Source organism: Heterocephalus glaber, unplaced genomic scaffold (genome assembly GCF_053883595.1).
Source record: "Heterocephalus glaber isolate CG9 unplaced genomic scaffold, H.glaber_assembly_v1.0 deba00000347, whole genome shotgun sequence".
NCBI lineage: Eukaryota > Metazoa > Chordata > Mammalia > Rodentia > Bathyergidae > Heterocephalus > Heterocephalus glaber.
In genome coordinates this window covers 45,573,094-45,600,253 of record NW_028258143.1, presented here as the reverse complement: position 1 = coordinate 45,600,253, position 27,160 = coordinate 45,573,094, and the positions used below count along the sequence as shown (strand labels likewise).

At 36.5% G+C, this 27,160-nt stretch overlaps 1 protein-coding gene across 6 annotated transcripts in view; it reads right to left on the bottom strand.

Moving 5' to 3' along the window:
- Nucleotides 1-6,245: 6,245 nt before the first annotated feature.
- Nucleotides 6,246-27,160, bottom strand: part of Scn2a (sodium voltage-gated channel alpha subunit 2) — a 144,012-nt gene continuing 123,097 nt past the window's right edge. For all 6 annotated transcript variants that reach the window (XM_087199763.1, XM_087199749.1, XM_087199746.1 and 3 more), the window contains 2 exons: nt 11,429-11,699; nt 6,246-9,910 (listed from right to left, as the gene is read on the bottom strand). In XM_087199763.1, the coding sequence (XP_087055889.1) occupies nt 8,715-9,910; nt 11,429-11,699 (1,467 nt within the window). In that variant the 3' untranslated portion in view covers nt 6,246-8,714. The remainder of the gene's footprint in view (nt 9,911-11,428; nt 11,700-27,160) is intronic.

Here is a 27,160-nt window from a genome sequence, read left to right as displayed (position 1 = left end):
ATTCCTGTTCATGGCAGCACAAATAGATGCTGTCCCATTTGATAATCTTGTTTAGGTTTTTATCCATTTACTAATTAATAAGTTAAATGAAAACTTCGACATATTTATTTTTCTTGTATGAGAGTTATGGCTTTTATGTGTTCTTTGTTTGAAACGATCTTTTTATAGAAGAAAATAAATGTCACCATCAAAATGCTAAGCTGGAAAAATACTACTTGGAACTCTGAATTTAGTGAAAATATCCTTCAAATTGAAAATAAAAGAGAGATACTGTTTGACACCTAAACTTGAAAGTTTCAATGAAAGCAGACTCACATTAAAGGAAATACAAAAGAGATTTTGTCAGGAAGAAAAAAAAATGTTCCACAGGTAAGAAAGAAAACGCAAGAAGAAATAAAAAGCTAAATATTTTAGAAAAATTAAGTGAGAATATTGACTGCATAAAAACAGTAACAACAATAATACCTTCCAGAGTTTAAACTATATATGAAATGAAAATACATGATAATATTAATAGCACCTCTTTGATGTAGTTGGAAATCAAATGCTAGGTGTGATGTTCTTTATATGCTGAAAGGATCACATCTAGCATTTGATTTTCAGCAGCACATGAAATAATAGGTCAGATTTGATAGTGAGTTACAATACCATTCCTCCAAAATGCTAAATGACTAAAATTATATAAAGTATATTATTTGAATAGATTAAATTAAAAATAAAATTAAAATATCTAGAAATTTTCTCAAATATTTGGTAATTAAGAAGTATTTTACTTTCCTAATAAGAATAAATCAAAGAAGATATTAATTCTTTAATTTAGTGATAATAAAATAGACCATACCAAAATGTGTAGTATATTATTAAATCCAGGCTGAGAGAGAAATATATAAGCTTAAGTGTATTTATTTTAATAAAAGGGTAAAGGCTAAAAATTAATGAATAGTCATTTCAAGGATTTGAAAGATAATGGTACACTTAATAAGGAATTATTAAAACTTTCCCATTCAGATCAGAAACAAAACAAAGCAAACATTCTCATAAGTCTTTGATGTTGTGGATTTTCAGACAGTGCAGTCAGAAAAGAACATGAAGCTGATGGTAGTAGGATTAGAAAGGGCAAAAATCAGTAAAAGAGAAAACTAAAAACCTATAGAAAAATAATCAACCAAAGTTGTTTTTTTAGTAAATTGATAAAATTAAATAATTCCTTAAAAGGCTAATCAAGAACACTAGATAATTTTAAAAATTTAATAATAGAAACAAAAGAAGATATCTGAGAAGTGCTACAGAACATTTTAAAAAACAAAATAATATGAACAATTTATAAAGTGAACTCAGTAAATTAGATGGACAAATTATTAGAAAAATACAGTTCATGAAAATTAAAAGAAAAGAAAAAAACCCTTGGATCTCTACTTGTTAAATAGATTGATATAAGTAAAAACTTCTCCACAAGGAAAAATTCAAGTTCCAGATGGCCTTATTGGTGAATAATTCTGTAAATGTTTAGGAAAGAAATAATCCCATTCTTACAGAAATTCATTCAGGAAGAATATTTCCTGAATGAAGTTTTGTATCATCAGCACTGTCCTGATTTCAACACCTACAAATGATGAAGAAGTAGCACTAAAATATAACCAAAAAGATATTGAGTTATGGAAGACTTAGAAGATTCAATATATAACACACAGACTTCCAAGATGGAAAAAAATAGAAATATACAGTACCAAAAGTTTGTATGAGTGAAAAGCTAATAATTTTTCAGAAATATTTTAAATTGAATATAGTAATAGATTTTGAATCTTCAAATTTTGTTAGCATAAACTAACACAAATAATTTCATAACTAAAGTCATACAAATTTAAATACACAAAATAATTATAATTTAAGCCAATTTATTAAAAATGTGGCTGAACACCATCTAGAAGAAAGCCACAGCGACCATCAGCGCCAAGCCACAAATCACTAACCCCAAGGCAGAGATTACTCGATTTGTGCCCACTGCACTGAGAGTACGTCGGGAGAATAAAGGGGCCGCTGCTGCCCCCCAAAGAAAGTCAGAGGATGACTCTGCTGTGCCTCTTGCCAAAGCAGCCCCCAAATCTGGTCCTTCTGTTCCTGTCTCAGTACAAACTAAGGATGATGTTTATGAAGCTTTCATGAAACAGATGGAAGGGCTGCTGTGACAGCTTCCGGTGCCGAAACAGGCTTCTGTTCACAGCAGTGGTTCACGGAGCAGGACACTCACATTAGAGCTTAGGTGAAAGAGCTGCTTCACTGTCAGGGTATTTTCTAATTTCAGCTCAAGGGATACCCTAGAGTCCAGCCTTGTTTGGAGTTTCCTGCACATGAGAGAGGGTATTTCATCCAGAGGTCTGGGTACCGAAGCCGTGCTGCTAATACCCATTCTCTCCACACTGCCATTTGCATCCCATTTCTTCCCCTCCTCCAATTTTTTGGGAATTTGTGACCAGGCACATCTTTTACTTGTTTTGACTCTCTTGTGTGCCATGGGCCCTGGAATAGAGATTTCTCAAAAAACCAGTTTATTTCATCTTTTTGTGTTTGAGTTATTTTTAATATTTTCATGTAAATATTTTGTAACATTTTACTCGTAGTGAAATGGACCACAATGTCATTTCCTAATTCAAAGTAGGATATGTGGGGAGAAAATGTACAATTCTTTGATTAAAATTATTTCCCACTGACCTAAACTTTGTTTCATGGAAAAAATAAATAAATGTACTACCCCAACGGGAAAAAAAAAAAAATGTGGCTGAAATAAAATCAGCTTCAAGGGCAGGGAATTTGGCTCAGTGACACCGTGCCTGCCTCACAAGCACAAGGTCCCGAGTTCAATCCCCAGTACCAAAAAAAATAAAAAAATAAAAAAATAAACAAAATAAAATAAAATCAGCTTCAATAAAAGGAAAACTGAGTCAGTTTGCTCTCCTTCAACCTTATAAATAGGATTTCTAAAGGATATATCTGAAGAGGAAATAGAATACAAAGTGAAGTTAACAGAAGTAGCAAATTTGAGGAAAGGAATTAACTAGCATGTAAGTTTCAGCGTTTCTATACAAATCTGCAATAAAATACTGTTTAATTTGTTCAGTGTCAATTAAAATAAAGTTAAAATATTAAAAAAAAATACATAAGAGGTGAGGTGCAGAGGACTGTAATATTGATTATGCCCAAAGCAGGCTGTAAAGAGTTAACCCCACTACTGGCTTGTTTATAGAAGTGAGTCTGGCTGAAGTCTATGTGCCAAGGTCAGAGTAACTCACACCTAAATTCTGTTCTCGCAACTAAAACATTCTTACTAGAAGGACAATATTCTAATTACAACCATATATTTTGTCTATTCTGTTCCTAATTTGAGAATGTTTTGTCTTGTCCTTTATGAACCTTGTTTACATTAATTTCCATAGACACCACTTGTAGCTTGTCTTTAACCCAATTGATTGCCAATTAAAGTCAGTGCCTGGGACTGGCCAGCACCTTTGTTGGTTGCACTGGCATTGGTTGTCCTGGCACTCCACTTTCTCTCTCCTAGTTCTATTGGTGTATTTTTTTCCTCAGGTCTGCATCATATACTGGGCAGATGGGTGCCACAGACTGAGCCTGAACATAGCCCTTCTCCTACTCCCTAGTTAGACCAGATAAGTCAAACAGTCTGTTTGATTAAGATTATAGAGCCTGGATGGCACAGCCCCAGGAGATAGTTACATTACGTATCCTTCTTCCTTGTTCCCTTTCTATGCATGCCCTGATCATGAGACCTGACCTTCTCTTTCCGTTTGTTTTACACTATAAAGAGCGCACTGAACCCCAGGCAGCCATTGGCCATTAGACAGGCTATGGCTCCACCTGGTCCCAGCTTTCAAGCATAATCTTAGTATATATCCTTCTTTCTTGCTGTTTTTCAACTTTCTTCATCTCCCACTGCTCTCCCCAGCTTTGGACCCTACGCTGTGTGGGTCTCGGCAGGTGGGTACTGGAACCTAACTGCAGGGTCTCTGACAATGAGGAAATAAGTAATTATTCTAAGAAACTTCACTGTTTTAGTAAAGATACAAATATTGATCATATTTTACTTTAAGTATATGGTTAAAGTGTAAGAATAATCACTTATAAAAATCAGAAAGAATAAAAGGAAGGTGAGGGAGGGAAAGAACAGCATAGATGGGGTAAAATTAAGAAAATAATTAATATGAAAGGGGACAAGAAGGTAGGAGAAAGCCAGATATGATGGTGCATACCTGTAATCCCAACACTCTGAAATGGTAGCAGGTTGGAGCCCAAACTGGGCTATTTAGCAAGACCCTGTCTTAAAAAAAATAGATAAGAGCAAAAACTTTAAAACTAGAAAGCACAAAATAGGCAATAGAAATAAAATTAGATATATCTCCAAATACAATAAAAAATGTATGTCAATTGAGATAAGCCATTAACAGAAAATGTCAGATTGAATGTTTTCTTTAAAAAGTAGAAGAAAAGAGGACTCTAAAAGAAAGAGATGGAAAAAATGAGATATTTGTAAAATATCAATGTAGAGTGGTTATTGTAACCATAACATACTCAGATTACATCAGTATAAATGGACCTGATTTCACTGCTCATTCTTCTGCTCGGGAGTAACCAGTCACCCTTCTTTGCCAACACTGTAGAGTGGTATTGAGTTCTCTCCTGTGGACTATGACCTCCTTTAAACAATGTTTATCTTTGAGCTCCTGTCACAGAGTTGACACAGAGCACTCAAAACTCATTTAGTTCAAATAAAAGGGAAAAAACACCACTGTCTGTGAATCCACGGCTGTATCATTTGATTGCATCATGTCCTCTCCATCTTTTTCACAGGTATATTTTTTCTTTTAAAAAAAGGGAGAAGAAACATACTTATGTTACAGATTTAACATATTGCCAATGAACAATATATTTCCTTCTCCCAACTCTTTCCTTCACCCTTACCTAACAGTACTGCAGCTATTAATAGCAAACTTTTTTCAGGAGATAATTTATGAAGCACCCCCTCCTATTTCCTATACTTCCTTCCCTCATTTTCTCATTTTTTCTTTCCCCTCTCTACTCTCTTTCCTTCTGGTTGTAAATTGGTTTGTATTATATAGAGCTTAGGAAAACAACTGATTATGAGAGGTACCTCAAGAATGGAGCAGCTGAAAATGGGAATTTTGTCTGTGTCTAATTATGAGTAATAATTAATAATTGAATATATATATTTTTTGGCTGGCTACTCTGAGCTACTTCCCATTGGCCCAAATAATGCTTCTCATGCAACAGGGCATATAGGATTCAACCAGACCTGTTTATAAATTCATAGGCTTTCCTGTATCATTCCCATATTCAGATCACTCAATATACATTATAGTTGGGATGCCAAATAGTGTGTGTGTGTGTGTGTGTGTGTAATTTGAAGTTTCCTAAACAATTCTAACACACTTTCCTTTTCCACCAAGTACAATCCTCAAAAAGAACCTTCAAAATATTTAGATCAGTGTCACTTCTTCACACCAAAAGATAAGTACTCCAAAACATATTGACATTCTCATTCTCTACATAATGAGTTAATGTCATGAAGTTCTGCAGGGAATAGTTGCATTTTCTGTACAATATTTTTTTCTATTGAGCATGGAGACCTTAACTCATTAACATCATACTAAAGGTTGAGCACGCTAAGAGTTCAGCATCAATGGTAAATAAGCCTTAAAAATATTAAATCCTTAAGTCTTGCCTCTGTATATATGAATTCAATTGAACTGGTCTTTATCCACATGTGGCATTAAAAAAAAAACTTCTTAAGTAATTCCAATATGCAATCAAAGTTGACAAAGTTTTCATAGCTAAATGGGAAAACTGAATCTAATTGGTGAATTCTCTTTACATGTAAGGAGGAATTCAGATCTAAGCTTTCTTAGAATTTTTGTCAAGGAAATTGTATAAAATGCATATAAGACAATACACCATGTAGACTTTATTAGTTACTGAAAATTATTGGAGACCTATGTCCGTGGAGTCATTCTCTATAGAGTGGAAGAGATACGACATTTGGTGACTAGAAGAAACAAGATTATCAATATTGAAAAAGGCCAAGAGCACAAGAAAAGGATGGAAGAGTATATATAAATGCAAATCAGGAATATATAAGCAAGAAAGTTAAATGGAAAAGTGAAAAACAAAACAAAACTATATATAGACGGGAAGGAGAAAGGATACACAACTTAAAATGTTAGTCAATTCTTTATTAATTTTTGTAACTTTCCACTACTCTACCTGATTCCGTATCTTGGTTTTTGCCCAATATTAAAACTAGATATCCAATACACTCTTCTGAATTAACTTCCATTCCATGAAAAAATTTAAAGATGAATTATTATATTTATTGTGTATTCTTTACATTTCTTTTGATAGATCATTTTTACATGATAGAAATTTACCCTTAAATGGCATTTCAGATAGAAACAAAGAACAATTAAGTACAAAAACAAAAGCGAAATCTTTAATCTTTTGGCTTGATTGTAATGTGGTTTACCGTTCTTTATGGTAATAGCATTTTCCTGCATGCATTTCACCAACACACTACAAGTCAATAGCGTTAGTATAAAGAATCTACATTTAATGTTGCTTGTGAAACAAAATGTTTTGCTGTAACTGGTAATATAATTTCACTACCTGTTTTGTGAAAAAAATAAAAAGCTTGGTTCCCATATCACATCTGATACAGCCCTAGTGCCATAAGGATCAGTAAGATTAGATCTATCTGTGTGAACAAACATTGGAGAAGACTGATGATTACTGAATTAAAAAGACTAGGTGAAAACATCTGATTTAAGCAATGCTAAAAATATCAGCTGGTCTTTCCTTAAGCCTCTTTCAATGATAAGGCATTACTATTTGAAAGCAAATAAACATTAGACTTAGTCTGAGAATTGTTTCACATTGAAATGTGTGCAAATTCACAGTACCAATAAAAAAGCAGAACTCTACACTGCATCTTAGTCCTTGTTTCTTATTTTGTGAAGTGCTTTAATTCAAAAGTGCTGGGAACAGAAACGAACAATAGTGACTGTGACTCCAACCTGAAGATATTTTTAATTTCTTATTTTATATACAAAAGGCTGAAAAATAAAATAAAATGAACTTTTTTTACAGTATTTATATTTTCTTAGAAAACTCTAACCATATATTTTCAACAGATCTAAGCAGCTTGCAACATGTTTGTATAGTCAGTCAGGCTTTTTACCCTAGAGTGTTCAATTAAGATTGGAAGAAGAAAAACCAAGAAGATCTTCATTGATTGCTGCAACCTATTGCTCAAGGACATGAAGAATGAGGTCTTGATAGAACAATTTGCTTCACTTCACCACTGACATATGGCTTCCCATATTAGACTTCTGAACAGTGGAAGGGATAAGATACGGCAGCATTGGCAAGATAAACATGCAGCAGTGACAGTTTCAAACTATAATGGAACCAATTACATGATATTACCTGTTGAAAGCTTGCAAACTATACTTACTGTGGTACATATTTGATGCAATAAATACTGTGCTTAACTCATCATTTTGTTTGCTCAAACATGCACCACTGGGTAAAATTATTATTTACAAAGCAGACTTTTATATTTTTAATTGACATATATTATGTCAACCTTACCAAGAGCAGAAAATGGCTAAACAATACTGCAGGAAAAAGCAGAATCAACTTTATAAAGTGGTAGTGGGGATGATTTTTGGTCAAGTCAGTTTTCTTAGAAAGGACTGACAGGATATTTTTATTTTATGCCAAAGGACACTTATCAAAAATGTTTTAGTCATGCTGCCAGGACTGTGAATGACTATGTAATGGCATGTGCGAATCTCTATGTGCACATGTTTGTATACATATATATGTATATACATGTTCATATACATATATACATATATACATATACAGATAATGAGTTATGTAAAAATAAAATAACTCTGTAATGCTTGTGATTCTGTGGAACATTTACAGGCACATTAAAATTTTTCTGGATGAAACACCTTAAAAATATGAATAGCTATTTAAGCACCTCAAAAATCTAAAAACATCCCGAAACAAGAAGTAAACTCTTTCCTTTTGTGATGTGAATCTTTTATGCATGAATGTGAATTGCAGCATGCCTTCATTTAAAATATATTCAGTTATACAATAGAGTAATGCAGAATTCCCTCCCTTTAATCCCTCTCCCCAAACATAAACCCATTTACAAAAATAGTCACATATAATAGTAAACAACCTGTGAATTAAAAAAAAAAAGGTGATAAATTCACAGCACACATTTTCTAAAAATATGGCAGGTGTGGCAGTTAAAACATAAACAGCGGTGACAGTTACTATTATCAAGTGTCACATGTTAAATTTACATAAAAATTTAACTTCCCTCCCCCTATCAATTGGTTCCCATAGTCCAAGTAGCCATTACTCTCTGCTCTTCAGCAGTGTCAGCTGGTTGTGAAAACAGAAACCTCCAGGTTCTATTTCTCTGATTTATTGATTCCCAGTTTGCTGAACAGAGGCCCCTGTCTTATAATAGGCACTGACCTTAAGTATACATTTGTAAAAACAGTCAGTTTGGCATCGACCTCCTGTGAGAGTCCCATTGACACAAATACATCACCATCACAGGCTGTAAACAATTGATCACAAAATGGATTATTCTTTGTTTATTTTTACTTTTTACTTTCCCTGATATCTTTTCCTTTGTCTTCCTTTTCTGATTTGTCTTTCTCAAATTTCTCTTTTTCTGGTTTGGTCACACTGTCATAGGAAGGTGGAGAGGTGGTGGAAGGTGTCACATCGGTTTTCTCTGGAGTTGAATTCTCGTTTAGTTTATCAATGAGGATATCTTCTTTGATAGGAGTTCCCTCGCCTTCTTTGCCTTTGTCTTTCTTATATATAGATGAAACCTTTTTAACTTTCTGCTTCAGGAGGTAACGTCTATAAGCTCTCTGGATAACAATAGCAGACACCTCCTCTTGTTTGCGTTTCAAAGTGGTTGTAATGGGCTCATAGGAGACTTTGGAGGGGTTTGATGCCATGAATCGCTCTTCCATCTGTATTCGCAGGGCATCCATCTCTCCACTCTCACCCAAAACCCGCTTTGTAAAAGCAAATAAGATGTCCAGGCAGTGGATCCGGTCTCCACTGACCATGGGCAGGTCCATGGCAATGAGCTGGACTTTGTTTGGTTTTGCTATGAGAAGAGGGGGATCTAGGGCATCTGCAAAATCAGAGAGCTTTGCAAACTCTATGAACTGAGTTGCATCAGGATCGAACTTCTCCCACACCTCGTAGAACATCTCAAAGTCATCCTCACTCAGGGGCTCTGCACTTTCTTCAGTGGCAACGCTGAAGTTCTCCAGGATGACAGCAATGTACATGTTCACCACCACTAGAAAGGAAATAATGATGTAACTGACAAAAAAGAAAATCCCAACTGATGGGTTCCCACAGTCACCCTTCACAGAGCTTCCGGGGTGATCTTTCTCAGGGTCACAGTCTGGAGGTCCACTATTAAGAATGGGAGCGAGAAGTCCATCCCAGCCTGCAGAGGTGGTAATTTGGAACAGGCAGATCATGCTGTTGCCAAAGGTCTCAAAGTTGAACATGTCATCAATTCCAACTTCCCTCTTGACATAGGCAAAGTTGGACATTCCAAAGATGGCGTAGATGAACATGACCAGGAAGAGCAGGAGGCCTATGTTAAATAAGGCAGGAAGAGACATCATCAAAGCAAAGAGCAGTGTGCGGATCCCCTTTGCTCCTTTGATCAGACGAAGGATTCGGCCAATCCTGGCCAGACGGATCACTCGGAACAGGGTAGGGGACACAAAATACTTCTCGATCAACTCGGCAAGAAACATTCCTGTAGAAAATCACAATCAACAAAAAAAAGTGTTAATAAGAGCAGTGAACAACAATGTATACTACAAATACTATCTAGTTTTACAAAATGTGGACATAAGAATTAGCTACCCACATATCAATACAAATAATCTGTAGTATTCACTTAATAAAATGAAACTCATACGTTTAGAATTATAACACTTAAATCTTTATGTTGAATGAAGAGATTAGTGGTTATTTTCTTCATTCAAAAAGCATCTATCAAAAGAGTAACTCAATCACTAAAGGTCTAAAAATGTCATGAAGTGTAAGGTAGCCCAACGCAGAAATGAAGTTATACTACCAAAATACTAGTATTATTCGCATAAGACCTAAATGATAAACAAGTGATTCTTTATTAAGAATATGACAGTTATTATCTTTCTGAGATAGTAGTGATTGTTTTTTTGGTAGCAAGCAGAACTATGTACAAGAAAAAAAAAATAAAAGGTTAGGGAGAGACACAGTTTGAACTGAATTCTTGCTCTTGGTTTCATGCCTGGACAAATGATGTTGCCAACTTCTTGTTAACATTTACTGGAATTTATTCTTTATGCTATGTGCAGTGTTAATTACTTTTTTTACATTATTGCTTTAATCCTTGTATCAGTACTTTAAAGAAAGATTCCTTGCAAAAATAGGAATTAGGGAGCTGGCATAAAGTGCTCTGGGTCACAGAACTGATAACAAAAGGAAATACAGAAGCCCAGGTCAGGTGAATCTCAAATATCATCTCTTTTTTTAAAAAAAGCTTTAAAATTTTAAACTGATAAAAATTCAAGTATTTATGGGGTACCCTGTAACATCTCAATATATGTATAAATTGTGTAATATTTAAGCCAGACTAAACATCTATATCCTTAAAACAGCTTTTTGGTGAAAAAAATCAAAATCCTTTCTTCTAGCTTTTTAAAATATGCATATTAGTCATGCTACTGTGTAGTAGCACAGCAGATCTTCTTACTCCTAACTGTGACTTAGTCTCACTGACCAACTTCCTCCCTCCCTCTTCCATGCTTTCTCCACAGCTTCTGATAACAGGTATTCTACTCTCAAATTTTATAAAGTCAAATTTTTATATTCCTTACCTCTTAATGACTATATTACTACTTCATAGTACTGTTGTGAGGACCAAATGTAGCAACATATTATTACAATGTTCTATTCTTTTACAGGGTAGTATATAGCGATATAGTGATATAGGCACACCTCAGAATTATTGCAGGTTTGCTTCCAGATAACCACAATAAAGTAAATAAAGCAGTAAATGAGTAACATGAATTATTTGATTCCCCAGTGCATGCACAAGTTTATGTTTATACTATATCGTAGTTAGGTACACAGTAGCATTATGTCTAAAATCATACATGTACCTTAATTAAAAGTAATTTTTGCTAAAAACTGCTATCATCTGAGCTGTTGGGAAAATGGTGCCAATGGTCTTCTTGCTTGATGCAGGATAGCCACAAGCTTCCATTTGTAAAGAATGCATTCTTACCTACAATGGAGAGGATGACGACAACAAAATCAAAAATATTCCATCCAATGGTAAAATAGTAATAACGAAGGGAGATCAGTTTCAGCACACACTCTCCAGTGAACAGAACAATAAACACCAGGTTAATCCAGTACAGAATGTTTGTCATCTCTTGACTTTGATCATCTGTTTCCACCATCATGGTGACCATGTTGAGGCAGATGAGGATCATGATGCTGATATCAAAGACTTGTTTGGTTACAAAATCGAAGACCATTCCTTGGAATTTGTTCTGAAACAAGTAATGTGGAAAAGTTTACTTAGAAACTTAAGAAATTCTAATCCAATTTATCTCATTTTAATATAGCAATTTGAAAATATGACTTTATAAGAACATACCATATTTATTTTATACCTGGTAGATAATGTTGTGTATTCGAATATCCAACTATTTTCAAATATATTGGTATACTATACATGATATAGATTTTATAAAGAATCACCTACTATGTTCTTGTTCTCTTAAGCATCACCGTGTAAATGATGGTCAGTCAGTAAATATTTTATCATAAATATTTTTATTCCATGCAATAGACAGTAGGTATTAAAATTACCTTTAAATGTCTAATAAACAAATACTTCTGTAGGAATTCCTCTTTTTTTGTAGTTTCTGCCACAGCATGTAAAATTTCACTTTACAGTCTATTACATTTTAAATTTATAACTAAGAAAAAGAATATTAGTAAAAAAAATGAATTTGCATCAAATTCTGTATTTGTGTCATGTATTGTGTCAAGGTTAATTTCTTAGTTTTGACAACTTATCTATTGTTGGTAAGAGGTCTTCCCTTCACACTGGGAAATCTGAAAAAATTACATAAGTGACTTGTAAGAAAGAAATTATCTTTAAAATCATTGTATTTCACAATTCAGATAGTCAACCTTTGCTCTGGTCAATTTGGACTTCATCTTCAAGTGCTCATTGGCCTTACATCTTGTTTATGAAATTAAGTCTTCAACTTGTAAACTAGGCATGATCTCTGGGTTCTATTTTGTTCCATTTGCCTGTATCTGTTTAGTATTTCAGGCACTGTGGGCCATGACTGAACTTTTTGGTCTGTCTTTCTCTACTTTCCTGACTAGAACTAAGGATGCTCTCTTATGGATAGCTTGCTTTTCCCGATCCTGACACTTTCTTTGGTCTGAATGCTTCATACTAGTGCTCTGCTCTGTGTTGCAGAACTTCCATTCTTTCCAATTGAAATTCTTGGACATTAAACAGCACTTGTTGTATTTTATTTTGTTCTCTTTGCTGAACACATATTTGGCCTATTGGACTGATTTCTATTGCTGTAGGGGAGTCTATCCTTCCAGAGTGTCCTTCCACCTAATGTGTCTAATTCCATTTCCAATGGTCACTTCTTATTTCTTTTTTAATGTAGTTTCATTTTGCAAGTTTTGCATCTTCCTTTTATGCCACTCTTAGTAAAATATGCAGAGTCTGTCGTACCATTTTACTTCGTTTATCTGTACCCTGTCTAAAATAAATCCCATTCTTTCTCTGTCTGGTGAATTATAAATGCAATTTCGTGTTTTAAGCACTTCGTGTTCTCAGAAAACTTTGTTCTTTATTGGTCATAAAATTTAGGAAATTGTATTGTAAAGGGTTTGTCCTTAAATATTTAATTTTAGTTTTTTCTCTCTTCTACATGTTTGGAAGTTCCTCAAGATTCCAATCCTGAGTCACTATTTGCCACCTCTACTTTAAATCCTAGAATGTAGAATATGCTGCAAAAATCTGCATAAGTGCATAAGCTTGAAGGCCTTGCTTAACAAAGAATATATTCTCTAACTTCATTTTGTCCCTGAACAATAATTAGCAATTCTTTGCCCACATTTGCAGCCATGATAATTCCAAACTTCTCAGACACTTATTCATTTCTTCTCTTGAAAATATCAAAGTCAATCAGTGTCATGTAACTACTGTACTTGCTTATCCATTTCACATTATCTTGATTTCATATTCTTTTCATGTGTTATTCAAAATTCATTATAGAACTTAGTCCCCCTTTCTCTCTAAATCTAACATAGATGATTATCTTCTTGAGCTCTGTCTTGTGCAATTTTATTCCATATGTAACCTCTCTTTTTTAATACCTTTTTGTCCAGAACTCCCTTTACTCTACTTCCAACCTAATCTCTCAATCTTAAGAGACCCTTGTTTCTATCATTTCTCTCTCCATCCCTCCTGCTTTTGTTTGCCAATTTCTGCAAACTAACACCTCCAAATTTCTCAGTACTCATGTTCTCTATATCCTGTATCACATTGAGGTAGGGCAGAAAAAATTACCATAGGTAGTAAGAAGACAAGGAAAATTATAATTTAAAAATTGTACTTTTAAGAAAAACTGCAGTTGCAGTACACAAAAGTTACTTAAGTTTACAATGCCTTTTTCCTTTCCAGCAAACTCACTCAAAAAACATCCTTAAAGATCTTAAAAGTCAATTAGCTTGCAAACTGGGCCTAGGCCTTTCATCTGTAAAAATTGTTCTTCCTCCTTTTGACCTTTATCCTGGAAAAAGCAGCACTGTTAAGTGTATGGCATGTTTCAACTCTGAACATGTTCAAATGGTTTACATGATAGCACAGCCCACTAAGTGGGTAACCTAACACTAAGAATATATATCCCAGATAACACATCTTGAGGACATCCTCATGATCACATAAAAATCCCCAGTCTCAAGCTATAATGTCCCTCACTCTCAAGGGCCCAGCCCTCTATCCTCTGAGTGTGTGCTTCTTTCTGCCTAATAAACCTCTTTACACCTCTGATTAATGCATCTTGAAAACTCATTTTCTGTGACTGAAGTCTGCCATCCAACAATCTATCCTGTGGGTAGGGTGAGATATCCTCTTTTAGGAACCTCCTTTGACCATGTGTAGTGACACTTTTTGTCAAGTTAGGCAAGAAATAAACTGAAGAAATGACTTTGATAAGTTCAGCTGAGTGCTTTTTTTTCAACTCTGCCCTCTTGGGCTTCTCTCTCTCTCTCTCTCTCTCTCTCTCTTTCTTCCTCTCTCATCTGTCTTCCCCTTTTCTTCCCCTAGTCTCTCCTCTCTCCTTCTGTCTGCATACCTCTGCAGCTTTGGCTTCTCTTTTCAGTGGTCAGAGGTGCCTAAGTCCTGAGAACATGAGTACCTACATACAGAAGCACCAAAGAGGCAAGGCACTTGCTTCCTCTAGCCATAAATGGAAAGTGGTGCTGGGAAATACATCCCAGGATATCCAAAAGCCCAATCAGGAAACCTCAGATCAACATATCACATTTCTTGATCTCTCCTGCCACTCCCAGCCCAGAGGAAAAGGTCTTTGGGCCTCCATCCATCCCACTGCTCCCGGCCCAGAGGTAGGGGTTTCTGAACCACCATCCCACAGCTCCTGGCCCAGAGAAAGGGCTTCTTGGCCAACATCCCTCCTGCCACTCCCAGCCCAGAGGAAAGGGCCTTTAGGCTGCCTTCCTTGCCTCCACTCCCGGCCCAGAGGAAGGGGTTTCTGAGCCGCTGTCCCACCTCTTCCAGCTCAGAGATGGTGAGCCACACGGGCACCAACAGCACTGTGCACCCCCCCACCCTGGGTTGAAATGAGAAGACAGGTAAATAAGTCTCCAAACCAGACTTCCAGATCAACTACAGTAACCCCAAAGGGAAATGAGATGGAACACTCTCATACTCAACCACCTAGACCCACTGAACTGGCAATAAAAGAGGATCTGGAAAAAATGAAATCAGAAATAATTTCTCAGATAACAGCAGAGATTCTGCTCATAGTGCAAGCCATGATTAATAAATATAGAGAGGAGCTGAGGAACATGATGGAATCCCAACATAGGAAACAAATGGAATCCATAAAACAGATGCAAATAGATTTCCAGGAGATGAAAAACTTCACTGAAAGTCTACACAGCAGAATGAGCCAATGTGAGTACAGAATTTCAGATATAGAAAATAAGATTGCAATTAGTGACCAGGGAAAGAAAAATTGCTGCAAAATTGTAAGGGAACATGAGAAATCAATCCAGCAGCTGCTAGATGATGCAAAGAACAACATAAGACTGACAGGAGTCAAAGAAGAAACAGGAGAGAGTGCAGATGACATAAAAAAATCTCTTCACAGAAGTAATGGCAGAAAAGTTCCAAGCAGGGGAAAAAACCTTGACATACAGATAAGTGAGGCATGTAGGACTCCAAATAGCCTTGATCTAAAAAATCTACACATAGGCATATAATTGTTAAGATTCCAGAAACTCAACAGAAAAACAAAGTTCTACATGCAATTAGAGAAAAGAAATAAATCACATGCAAAGGAAAGTCCATCAGAATCACAGCAGACTTCTCAACACAAACCATCAAGGCAAGAAGAGCTTGGAGTGACATATTCCAAGCCCAAAAGGAAAACAGCCTCCAACCCAGACTGATGTACCCTGCAAAACTATCTTTCAAAATGGATGGAGAAATAAGATACTTTCATGACAAAGAGCACCTTAGGAACTTCGTGAATACCAAACCAGCACTCCAAAGAATTTTACACAATATCCTAGGAACAGACACTGAGGATCACAACTCCAGGAAGCAAAGCAGAATGAACCCATCTGGTGCAACAAGAAATTAAATGTAAAGGGGGAGAACCCAACAAAAAGAAAAAGTCATGACAATGACAAGTCAATACTTTTCAGTTATAACCATCAACGTTAATGGTCTCAATTCACCAATCAAAAGAAATAGACTGGCAGAATGGGTCAAGAAGCAAAATCCAACAATATGCTGTGTACAAGAAACACAATTCAAAATGAAATTCATAGACTGAAAGTTAAAGGGTGGAAAACAATACTCCATGCAACAGGAACACAAAAATAAGCAGGAGTAGCCATCTTCTTTGCAGATCAAGTAGATTTCAAACCAACACTGGTTAAGAGAGACAAAGAAGGACACTCATCCTTGTAAAGGGAACAATCCAAGAGGAAGAGATGACAATCATAAATATCTATGCACCAAACATTAGTGCACCCAAGTCTATAAAACCAATACTAATGAACATGAAAAGTCATATATGCACTAAAACAATTGTAGTGGGGGACCTCAATACCCCACTGTCACAAATAGATAGATCAACTAGACAAAAAATAAGTAATGAAATACTAGAACTCAATCGAACTCTTGAACAAATGAACTTAACAGATGTTTACAGAGTGTTTCACCCCACAAAATCAGAATACACATTCTTTTCAGCTGCACATGGGTCATTCTCCAAAAGAGACCACATACTCACACATAGAACATGTTTAAGTAAGTGCAAAGGAATTGAAATTATCCCCTGTATATTATCAGACTATAGAGCGATGAAATTGGAGATCCATAGCAAAAAAACAGGAAAAATTTCATAAACACATGGAAATTGAACAACACACTTCTGAATAACCAATGGGTCACAGAGGAAATTAAAGAAGAAATCAGACAATTCCTTCAATTAAATGACAATGACAATACAACATATCAGAATCTATGGGACACAATGAAAACAGTCTTACAAGGGAAATTCATAGCAGTGAATGCACATATTAGGAAAACAGAACAAGTCCAAATAAACAACCTAATGCTGAACCTCAAGCTTCTAGAAAAAGAAGATCAGGACAAACCCAAAGCTCATACAAGGGAGGAAATTATAAAGATCAGAGGAGAAATCAATGCAATGGAGACAAAGAGAATGATACAAAAAATCAAGGAAGCCAAGAGTTGGTTCTTCAAAAGAATCAACAAAATTGAGAACCCTTAACCAACCTTGTCAGAAAAAGGAAAGAAAAGCCCCAAATCCATGCAATTAGGAATGAAAAGGGTGAAATTACAACAGACCCAGCAGAAATCCAGAGGATCATCAATACCTACTTCCAGAACCTATACACCAATAAGATGGACAGCACAGAAGAAATGGACAGATTCCTAGATATGTTTGAATTACCAAAGTTGAATGAAGAAGACCTAAAAATTCTAAACAACCCAATATCAAGCAATGAAATTGAAAATGTAATAAAAAACTTATCAACTAAGAAAATCCCAGGCCCTGATTGCTTCACTGCTGAATTCTGCAAGACATTTAGAGAGGAACTACTACCACTACTGTTTAAACTCTTCAAAAAACTGAAAGGGAAGCAATACTCCCCAATTCATTCCTGGAAGCAAGCATCACCTTGATCCCCAAAGCAGAGAAAGACCCAACCAAAAAGGAGAACTATAAGCCAATCTCACTAATGAACATAGATGCAAAAATCCTTAATAAGATATGGCAAATAGAATGTAGAAGATCATCAAGAAGATCATACACCCTGATCAAGTGGGATTCATCTCAGGGATGCAGGGATGGTTCAACATACACAAATCAATCAATGTAATACACTATATCAATAGAGCCAAGGTCAAAAACCATATGATTATCTCCATAGATGCAGAAAAAGCATTTGACAAAATCCAACATGCATTTATGATAAAAACCCTACAAAAATTGGAATAGATGGTCTCTACCTCAATCTGATAAAAGCCATCTATGAAAAACCAACAGCCAGTATCACACTGAATGGTCAAAAACTGAAATCCTTCACACTAAAATCAGGAACAAGACAAGGATGTTCACTATTACCACTCCTGTTCAATATGGTTTTTGAAACATTAAACACAGGAATTAGACAAGAGAAAGAAATAAAAGGAATAAAGATAGAAAATGAAGTCAAATTGTCATTATTTGCAGATGACATGATACTCTATATAGAAGACCCCAAGAACTCCACCAAAACTCTTCTAGACTTAATAACCAAATTCAGTCAAGTAGCTGCTTACAAGGTCAACACACAAAAATCAATAGCTTTCCTGTACACCAATGACAGACTCACTGAGAGAGAAATAGGGCAAATAATTCTTTTCACAATAGCATCCAAAAAACTGAAATACCCTAGGAATCAACCTAAATCAAAGACCTCTTCTCTGGAAACTATAGCACTCTGAAAAGAGAGATTGAAGATGATATCAGAAATTAGACAGACATCCTTTGCTCCTGGGTAGGAAGGATTAATATAGTGAAAATGGCCATACTTCCAAAACTGCTATATAGAATCAATGTAATTCCAACTGAAATCCCAGCAGCATACTTCATGGACCTTGAGAAAACAATCCAAAAATTCATTTGGAACAAGAAGAGAGCCAGAATAGCAAAAACAATTCTAGGTAACAGAGACGTGGCAGGGGGCATCACAATCCCCAACCAGCAACTATACTACAAAGCTACTGTGATAAAAACAGCATGGTACTGGCAAAGAAACAGACCTGAGGACCAGTGGAACAGATTAGAAGATGCAGAAACAACGCCAGACACACTCAGCCATCTCATCTTTGAAAAAGGAGCCAAACACCCTCACTGGAGGAAAGATAGCCTCTTTAATAAATGGTGCTGGAAAAACTGGGTTTCAACTTGCCAAAGATTAAAACTAGACTTATATCTCTTACCATGCACTAAACTAAAAACAAAATGGATTAAAGATCTAAATATTAAAGTAGAAATGCTGAACTGGCTGGAACAGAAGTTAGGTAGAACTCTTGAAGAGATCGGTGTGGGACAAGATTTTATGAGCAAAACCTCAGTTGCCCATGAAGAAGCACAAACAATCAACAAGTGGGATCTCTTATTAAAAAGCTTCTGCACAGCAAGAGAAACCACCAGCAATGTGAAGAGACAATCCACAATGTGGGAAAAAATCTTCAGCTGCTTTTCCTCAGACAAAGATCTACTGTCTCGAAACTATAAAGAACTTAAAAAGATCAGACCTCTCAAATTTAAAGATCCAATCTGAAAATGGGCATCTGAAATGAACAGACATTTCTCAGACAAAGAAGTAGAAATAGCAAATAAATGTATGAAAAAATGTTCAACATCACTGGTCATTCGAGAGATGCAAATGAAAACAATGCTCAGATTCCACTTCACTCCAGAAAGAATGGGTGCTATCATGAAATCAACCAATAACAAATGCTGGCAGGGCTGTGGGGAAAGAGGAATCCTGCTCCACTGCCAGTGGGAGTGTCAACTGGTGCAACTACTGTGGAAATCAGTATGGAGATACCTCAAAGAACTAAGACTGGAAGTCCCATTTGACTCTGCTATTCCCCTGCTGGGTATCTTCTCCAAAGAATTAAAAGAAGCATACCACAGTGATATATGTGCACCCATGTTCTTAGCAGCACAATTTGTAATAGCTAAAACTTGGAAACAGCCCAAATGCCCATCAACTGGAGACTGGATAAAGAAAATGTTGTTTTTTATCCAATGGTGTACTACTCAGCCATAAAAAATGAGAAATTAGAGACATTTACCGCTAACTGTATGCACATTGAGGTGATACTCTTAAGTGAAATAAATAGGACACACATGTATAAATACCGAATAGTTTCTCTGGTGTGAGAAACTGAAAGTGTAAGTAAGGACTAAAAGGTGTATTCGATAATGTGAAATAGGAAGAAAAGGGACAAAGGGGAAGGGGAAGTGGGAGGGGTAGGGGAAAGGAAAGAAGGGAATGGAATTAATATGAGAAAATGGAAAAATGGAAAAAATGGAAATAAAGTCTTTGTAAATAGGGAAGGGTGGAGGGGGTGAAGGGAGGGCTAGGCATGGGGAAAAATAAGAACCAAGATGCATCATGTAAAGGTACAAGTTCCCTATGAGAAATGTAAATGTGTTGTATACCTAAAGTGTATCAATAAAAGAATTTAAGGGAAAAAAAACATATCACATTTCTTGGTCAATGGGAATAACACTTGCTTACAGAGACAGAGACACAAGAACCATTAATCTAGGTGACATCTGAGGAGGTTACTTCTTTCCTCATGCACACTTTTAAGTCCTAAACACTTTGGATCAAAGGAGATCCTCTTAGCTGCTCTTTTTAATCCTCCTTAATCTCTCCCTTCCTCATATCTTTCACTCTCAAAACTGAACAGTGTTAACTCAGTTCACCTAATGCTGAAGTTTGAATTTTTTGAATGGATAGGGAAACTGCTTGCATTGTGTAGATTCCAGTGGCAATTGGGTGATAGTATTGCAGATATGTAAGTTAATTAGATTATCTTATAGGCAATTAGACAAGGCCATCCTCAAGGTTCCAGCCCTCAAGAAGCCAACACATTGAGGAGCCACCATGAAAAACAATTGAGGCAAGTTCAAGGTTAGCATTATGAAAAGAAAGTGGTACTACTTTCCCTAGAGATAGATAGCAGTCATTGACATTCTAAATGGGAAATTCCTTGTATGTGACTTGTTTTCCCATTTAATCCCCATTTAATCAATATTACCTGGGTGACTGTACTTGTAATCTTATTGGTTCATCAGGTTTTGTCCCACCTCATGCCTACCTTGTAAATTTCCATTGGGGCTGATAGTTTTGTCCCACTTTGTACCCACCTCACCAAGTGGCTTTGCTGTATAAAATACCTTTGAGAAGTTGAGTGAAGAGGCAGCCCACTTTCTGGTCCCCCTTCTGTCTATAAATTTATTTCTCTCAATAAGTTTTTCCTACCATGGTTCCTAGAATTCATTATTTGATTTTAGAGAACATGAACTCTCATTTCTGATACCTAGCAGGTTTGGGAGTCATATATCTTCCCCTTATATCAATAGTTGATGCTTAGTGCTCAGGAGAGTTTCTATACTCAAACTGAGAAGAAATCCATTGAGTTTTTCTTTTTCTTCTTCTCTTCCCTAAAACTCATTCCCCTTCTTCCTTGTCTTTCCTCCTCTAGAACCACTCTGAAGGTTCTAGCTTCTTAAATGGGAAACTCAAATCCTGTAACTTTTTAATATTAACTAGCAAGAAGAGATGAGAGCAAGGGAGGAGTATGAGAGCACTTAAGTTAAAGGCCAAGAAAATGTTCCTGCCAAGTATTCTCAGAGCCCCAGGAAAAAATTACTGTTCATCTGCCCAAGTGAAGGGAAGGGTAAGCAGTCCCTGAATGTCCCACTGGTGTGTTGATATTGATGGGAGAAGATAGATGGTGTCATGTGAGATGATTAAGATTAATTGTCAACTTGATTGGGTTGAGAGACACCTCAGGGATTAGTAAAGTATACTCTGGTTGTGTCGGGGGGGGGGGGTCCCAGAATCTTGAGCCAAAGAAATCATGTCCTCCTCTAAACAATGGAAAAGCTAACTAATATACCATGGCACTCTCTCCTCCCACTGCCCAGCAGCATCACACCATGGGGGAGGAATAAACATTCTCCAGTCATTCCCTGCTGGGGAGGGTCTGTGCCAAGGTCCAAAGCATGAATGATGTCAAGCCACAGGGAGCTGTGCCCCAGTGGTGATCTGTAGAACCCTATGGTTTTATCTGCTCACTTCAGTGCCTGCAAAAGCAGAGCATCTGCCATGATCTTTCTTGAGTCTTAAAACTGCTCTGTCACTGGACCTTCTCAGAACATTTTTCTGTGGTCTCACTGAACTGTTTATTTGTTTTTTGGGTTTGTTTTTCTTTAGCCAATTTGCTTATTTCTTATAATAGTATGAAATTCCTGTTTATCGCCCTATCTAAACCAGCATGTGGTTTCTAGCTACTATGGTCAAAGAGGTATCTCCAGATATTTTTTTTTAAACTCTCCAAGAGTTACAACATAAGTTACAGGTTGCAGTGTTAAAATCTTGGAAGTGACCATTTGAGTAATGTGTGAGACATGTTTCCCCCTACTTTTCTGATTTATTGTGGAGATATAAGTTTGCAGAGTTTTGAAAGCTCCAGAAATGCCTGGAAGTAAACATTTCTACACGATTGGCTGTGATACTTGGACTGTAGTCATGACAAAAAATTGGGGTGGGACTATTGCCTGACCTTAAGAAAATGGAGAGTGATTAATGAACAATATTAGACCCCATGGGGATAAAAGTGGGCCAATGATGTCTACAAGGAGAACCTTGTCTGATCCTAAGTGGAAGATCTAAAGGGATCTTGTCTTTTCTTCTTCTCTTCTCTTTATCTATTTTTATAAGCATACAAGGAAGATCATGAAGGCATGGAACCTATAAAATTTTGGGTTAATTCAATGTCTATCCTCAAAACCTAACTTCTAGTTTGTGTTTTACAAAATTGGAACTATTATAAAATGAAGAATTTCAAGAAAAAAGTTGATTTGCCTTTGAAACCCAGCTTAAACTCAATATAAATTAGAGACATGGCCTCAAAATAGAATTTCAAATTTTAACACTATTTCAACCTGATTTTTGAAAGAAGAAAAAAAGTGACAGAAGTTCCATATGTCTAGGGTTATTATAATCCTTTATCAAGATCCAAAATTACATGGATCTTGTACAATATGTTATGCCCATGTGCCCTTAGAACCAATGAAGACAGCATCAAACTCTGTAGAAGACAAGCTTTTAAGTGTAGCAAGTAGAGTTCCCCAAATGCCTGTTATCCCAATAGTAGAGTTAACAGTGACTCTAGCAGAGCCTGGAGAAACCTCTGGACCCAGTTCAGTGAATTCCTGTATCCATCTTCTCCCTTGACTTCTGCCTCCATAACTCCACCTTTTCAAACTTTCTATTCCCCATTACCAGAGGAACTGGCCCTGATCAGGTAACAATTAGCAACACCTCTTACCATTCAACTATCTTAGAAACATTCTAATACATATCCACTTCGAGAAGTTTTAGAGGGAAACCTGATAGTATGAGCATATGTGTTCCTTTCTCCATGAATAATTTGCCCCAATGTAAACAAAAAATGGGGCAGTTTTCAGAGAACCCAAAAAAACTCTTATATGGATTTCAGACTGTAACTATAGAATTTGATTTAACTTGAGATGATTTTCAAGTACTATTTTCTACTGCTGCAGCCCTCAGGAAAAAGTTCATATTTGGGCAGCAGCATACAAGTACGCTAGTGAAGTTCATACCTGGGATAATATTAAGGATGTGAGTGCAACTGCTGCTCCCTACCAAGCTCCTGCTTTGCAAAATTAGGCTGGAGATGGGGTCATGAAAAACACAATCACATGATTATTTGTTTGATTGAGGGAATAAAAAGATATATAAATAAACCAGTCAATTGTAAAAAGATAAATCATCCAAAACAGCAAAGAAAATCCTGCCTGTTTCTGCGATTTTTAACTTAAAATCTCCATAAATATAATAATATGGATCCTAACTCACAGGTAGGATGAATTTTATTGGGATCATATTTTAGTCAGAATGGCCCAGACATTTGTAAAAAACTTCCAAGGCAAGTTATGGGTCCTCAGAGCACTATTAATTAACTCTTTGGGGGAGGTGGGGTTGAGACAAGGTCCCGGTGCACAGTTTAGGCTGTTTTAGAATCACTATGTATTTGAACTCACTATGTAGTTCAGGCTGGCCTCGAACTACTCATGGCCATTCTTCTGCCTTAGCCTCCCAAATGCTGGGATTACAGGCATGTTCCACTATGCACACTTTCCTATTAATCAGCATTTAAAGTTGGTCTTAAGGGACTTTAACAGCAGGAACAAAGTGAAGACAACTGTCAAGTCACAGGGAAAATGACTACAGGCACAGAACAGGGCCAAATCAATTTCTTTGGCATTAGAAAATAAAACCCTGTCTTCACAGAGAAACCACAAGAACTCCTATGCAAAAAGGTAGAGTAATAGAATAAATCACTGCTACTGCTATGGTGAGCCTCGAAACTGGAGCGAGGGCTTCAGTAAATGGGACCTTCTTCACCTGAGATATGCTCCCTCTGAAAAGAGTAAAAACACTGGAAGCTAGACTGCCCTCACCACCAAAGGACAGAAACACCATCCATTGTGGCTGCACAGGAAGACTGAAGGTGCCTAAGGCCTCTCAAGCCCCTGTCAACAAAGTAGACATCACCCTACAGTAACCTCATGAACTGATGTGGCAGGTGAAAATATTAATTTTCTTTTAGATACTGGGGTTTCAGTTTGTACCTTGCTCAAATATCCTGGACTCCTTCCTAATAAAACCTGTGCTGTTACTGGTGTAGAAGGTATCATAAGGCCAAACATTTTATAATGCCTTTAACCTATATATTTGGGGAATTAATTTTTCCACAAGTTTTCTTAATTTCCCCCAAAATATCCTACTTCATGATGGGGAAGAGTTCTTTCTGCTTCTCCGGGAGCAACTCTTTATCTCACACTGGGAGTCTCATCTCTCTTCTTAGGAGCATTAATCTCAGACCCAGTAGACAATATACTTAGAGAAATTCCTAGGGAAATTTTATCAAAAATAGATCCACAAATTTGGGATATTAACCCCCCAAAAGCAGTTAATGCCCAGCCTGTTGTCATTTCTTTAAAAACCCAAATATTTCACCTCCTAAATGGCATCTCATTAAACCAGAGGCCCACCAACGACTTTAGCCCTTTATTTTTAAATTCTTCAAACATGATCTTTCAGTCTTTTGCCCGTTCCCCTGCAACATTACCATCTTTCCAGTGCTAAAATCAAGTGAGTAATATCCAAGAGTCCAAGATTTATAGGGTACTAATGAAATTGTAATTTGACTTCATCCTATAATTCTAACCCATTTACAGTAGTATTAATCCATATAATACTGAGTGGAACTGCATGGTTTACTGCTTTGGATCTTAAATATTTTTTTTCTGCATTCATTTACATCTGACTCACAATATCTACTTGCTTTTTTTTTGGTACCAGGTATCGAACTTGGGTTCTTGCGCTTGCAAGACAGGCAGTGGAAACACTGAGCTAAATCCCCACCCCCACCCCCACTTGCTTTTAAATGGACTGATCCAGATAGTATGGAAATTGCCCCATAAACATGGATAGTACTGCCTCAAGGGTCCAGGTACAGCTCCCACTTAGAATAAAGGTGAGCACACAGGAGATGAGCCTCTCCCAGCACACAAGAGGAGGCTTCCAGGCCACCATACTACCCCCGCCAGCACAGAGGAGGTGAGCCCCTTGGGCACCAGCAGCACCCTTCCTCCTCCCCGTCAAAATGAGAAGACACTTAAACAAGTCTCAAAACCAGACTTCCAGATCACCTACAACAACCCTAAAGGGAAACGAGATGGAACAGTCTGATACTCAACCACCTGGACTCCCTGAACTGGCAATGAAAGAGGATCTAGAAAAAATGAAATTAGAAATAATTTCTCACATAACAGCAGAGATTGTGCTCATAGTGCAAGAGATGATTAATAAATCTAGAGAGGAGTTCAGGAACATAATGGAATCCTAACATAGGAAACAAATGGAATCCATAAAACAGGTGCAAAAAGATTTCCAGGAGATTAAAAACTCCATTGAAAGTCTATGTACGGAGCAGAATGAGCAAATGTGAGGACAGAATTTCAGATACAGAAGATAAGATTGCAATTAGTGACAAGGAAAAGAAAAACTGCTTTAAAATTGTAAGGGACCATGAGAAATCAATCCAGAAGCTGCTAGACAAGGCAAAGAAGAATAACATAAGACTGATTGGAGTCAATGAAGAAAGAGGAGAGAGTGCAGATGACATAAAAAACTGTTTACAGAAGTGATGGCAGAAAATTTCCCAAGCAGGGGAAAAGAACTTGACATACAGATAAGTGAGGTATATAGGACTCCAACTAGCCTTGATAAAAAAAAAAATGTACACATAGGCATATATAATTGTTAAGATTCCAACAGAAGAAAAAAGTTCTACAAGTAGTTAAAGAAAAGAAATACATCACATACAAGGGAAAGCCCATCAGATTCATAGCAGACTTCTCAATGCAAACCATCAAGGCATGAAATGCTTGGAGTGATGTATTTCAAGCCCTAAAAGAAAACAGCCTCTAGCCCAGATTGATGTACTCTGCAAAACTGTCTTTCAAAATTGATGGAGAAATAAGATACTTTCATGACAAAGAGCACTTAAGGAATTTCATGAATACCAAACCAGCACTCCAAAAACTTTTAGACAATATCCTAGGAAAAAACAATGCAGCTAACAACCCCAGGAAGCCCAGCAGAATGAATCCACCTGGTGTCACAAGAAATTAAATGCAGAGGGGGAGAATCCAACAAACAGAAAAAGTCATGACAATGATAAGTCAATACATATCAGTTATAACCATCAATATTAATGGACTCAATTCACCAATCAAAAGAAATAGACTGGCAGAATGGGCCAAGAAGCAAGATCCAACAATATGCTGCATACAAGAAACACATTTAATTCAAAAGGAAACTCATAGACTGAAAGTTAAAGGGTGGAAAACAACACTCCATGTTACAGGAACCTGAAAAAAAAAAAAAGCAGGAGTAGCTATCCACTTTGAAGATCAAGTGGATTTCAAACAAAAATCTGAAACACTCTGGTCCCAAGAATTTCAGATAAGGGATACTCAGCTTGTATGTACAAATCTATTGTGAACATGTGTTTTCATTCCTCTCAAGTAAAAACTTAAGAACAGGACTGTTGGTTCTTAACAGTTATACAAGAAATTTCTGTATTGTTTTCCAAAATGGTTTTATCATTTTACATTCACATTAGCAGTATTACAAAGTTTAACTGGTTCACACCTAAGCTGACATTTGTTCTTTTAAAACTTTTAGCTTCATCTCTCATTAAGTGTACAATGCAATCTTGTTATTGTACTGATTAGTATTTTTCTGATTCTATTGTTACACACCTTTCCTTGTGCTGTACTGGCTATTTATCATCTTCTTATGT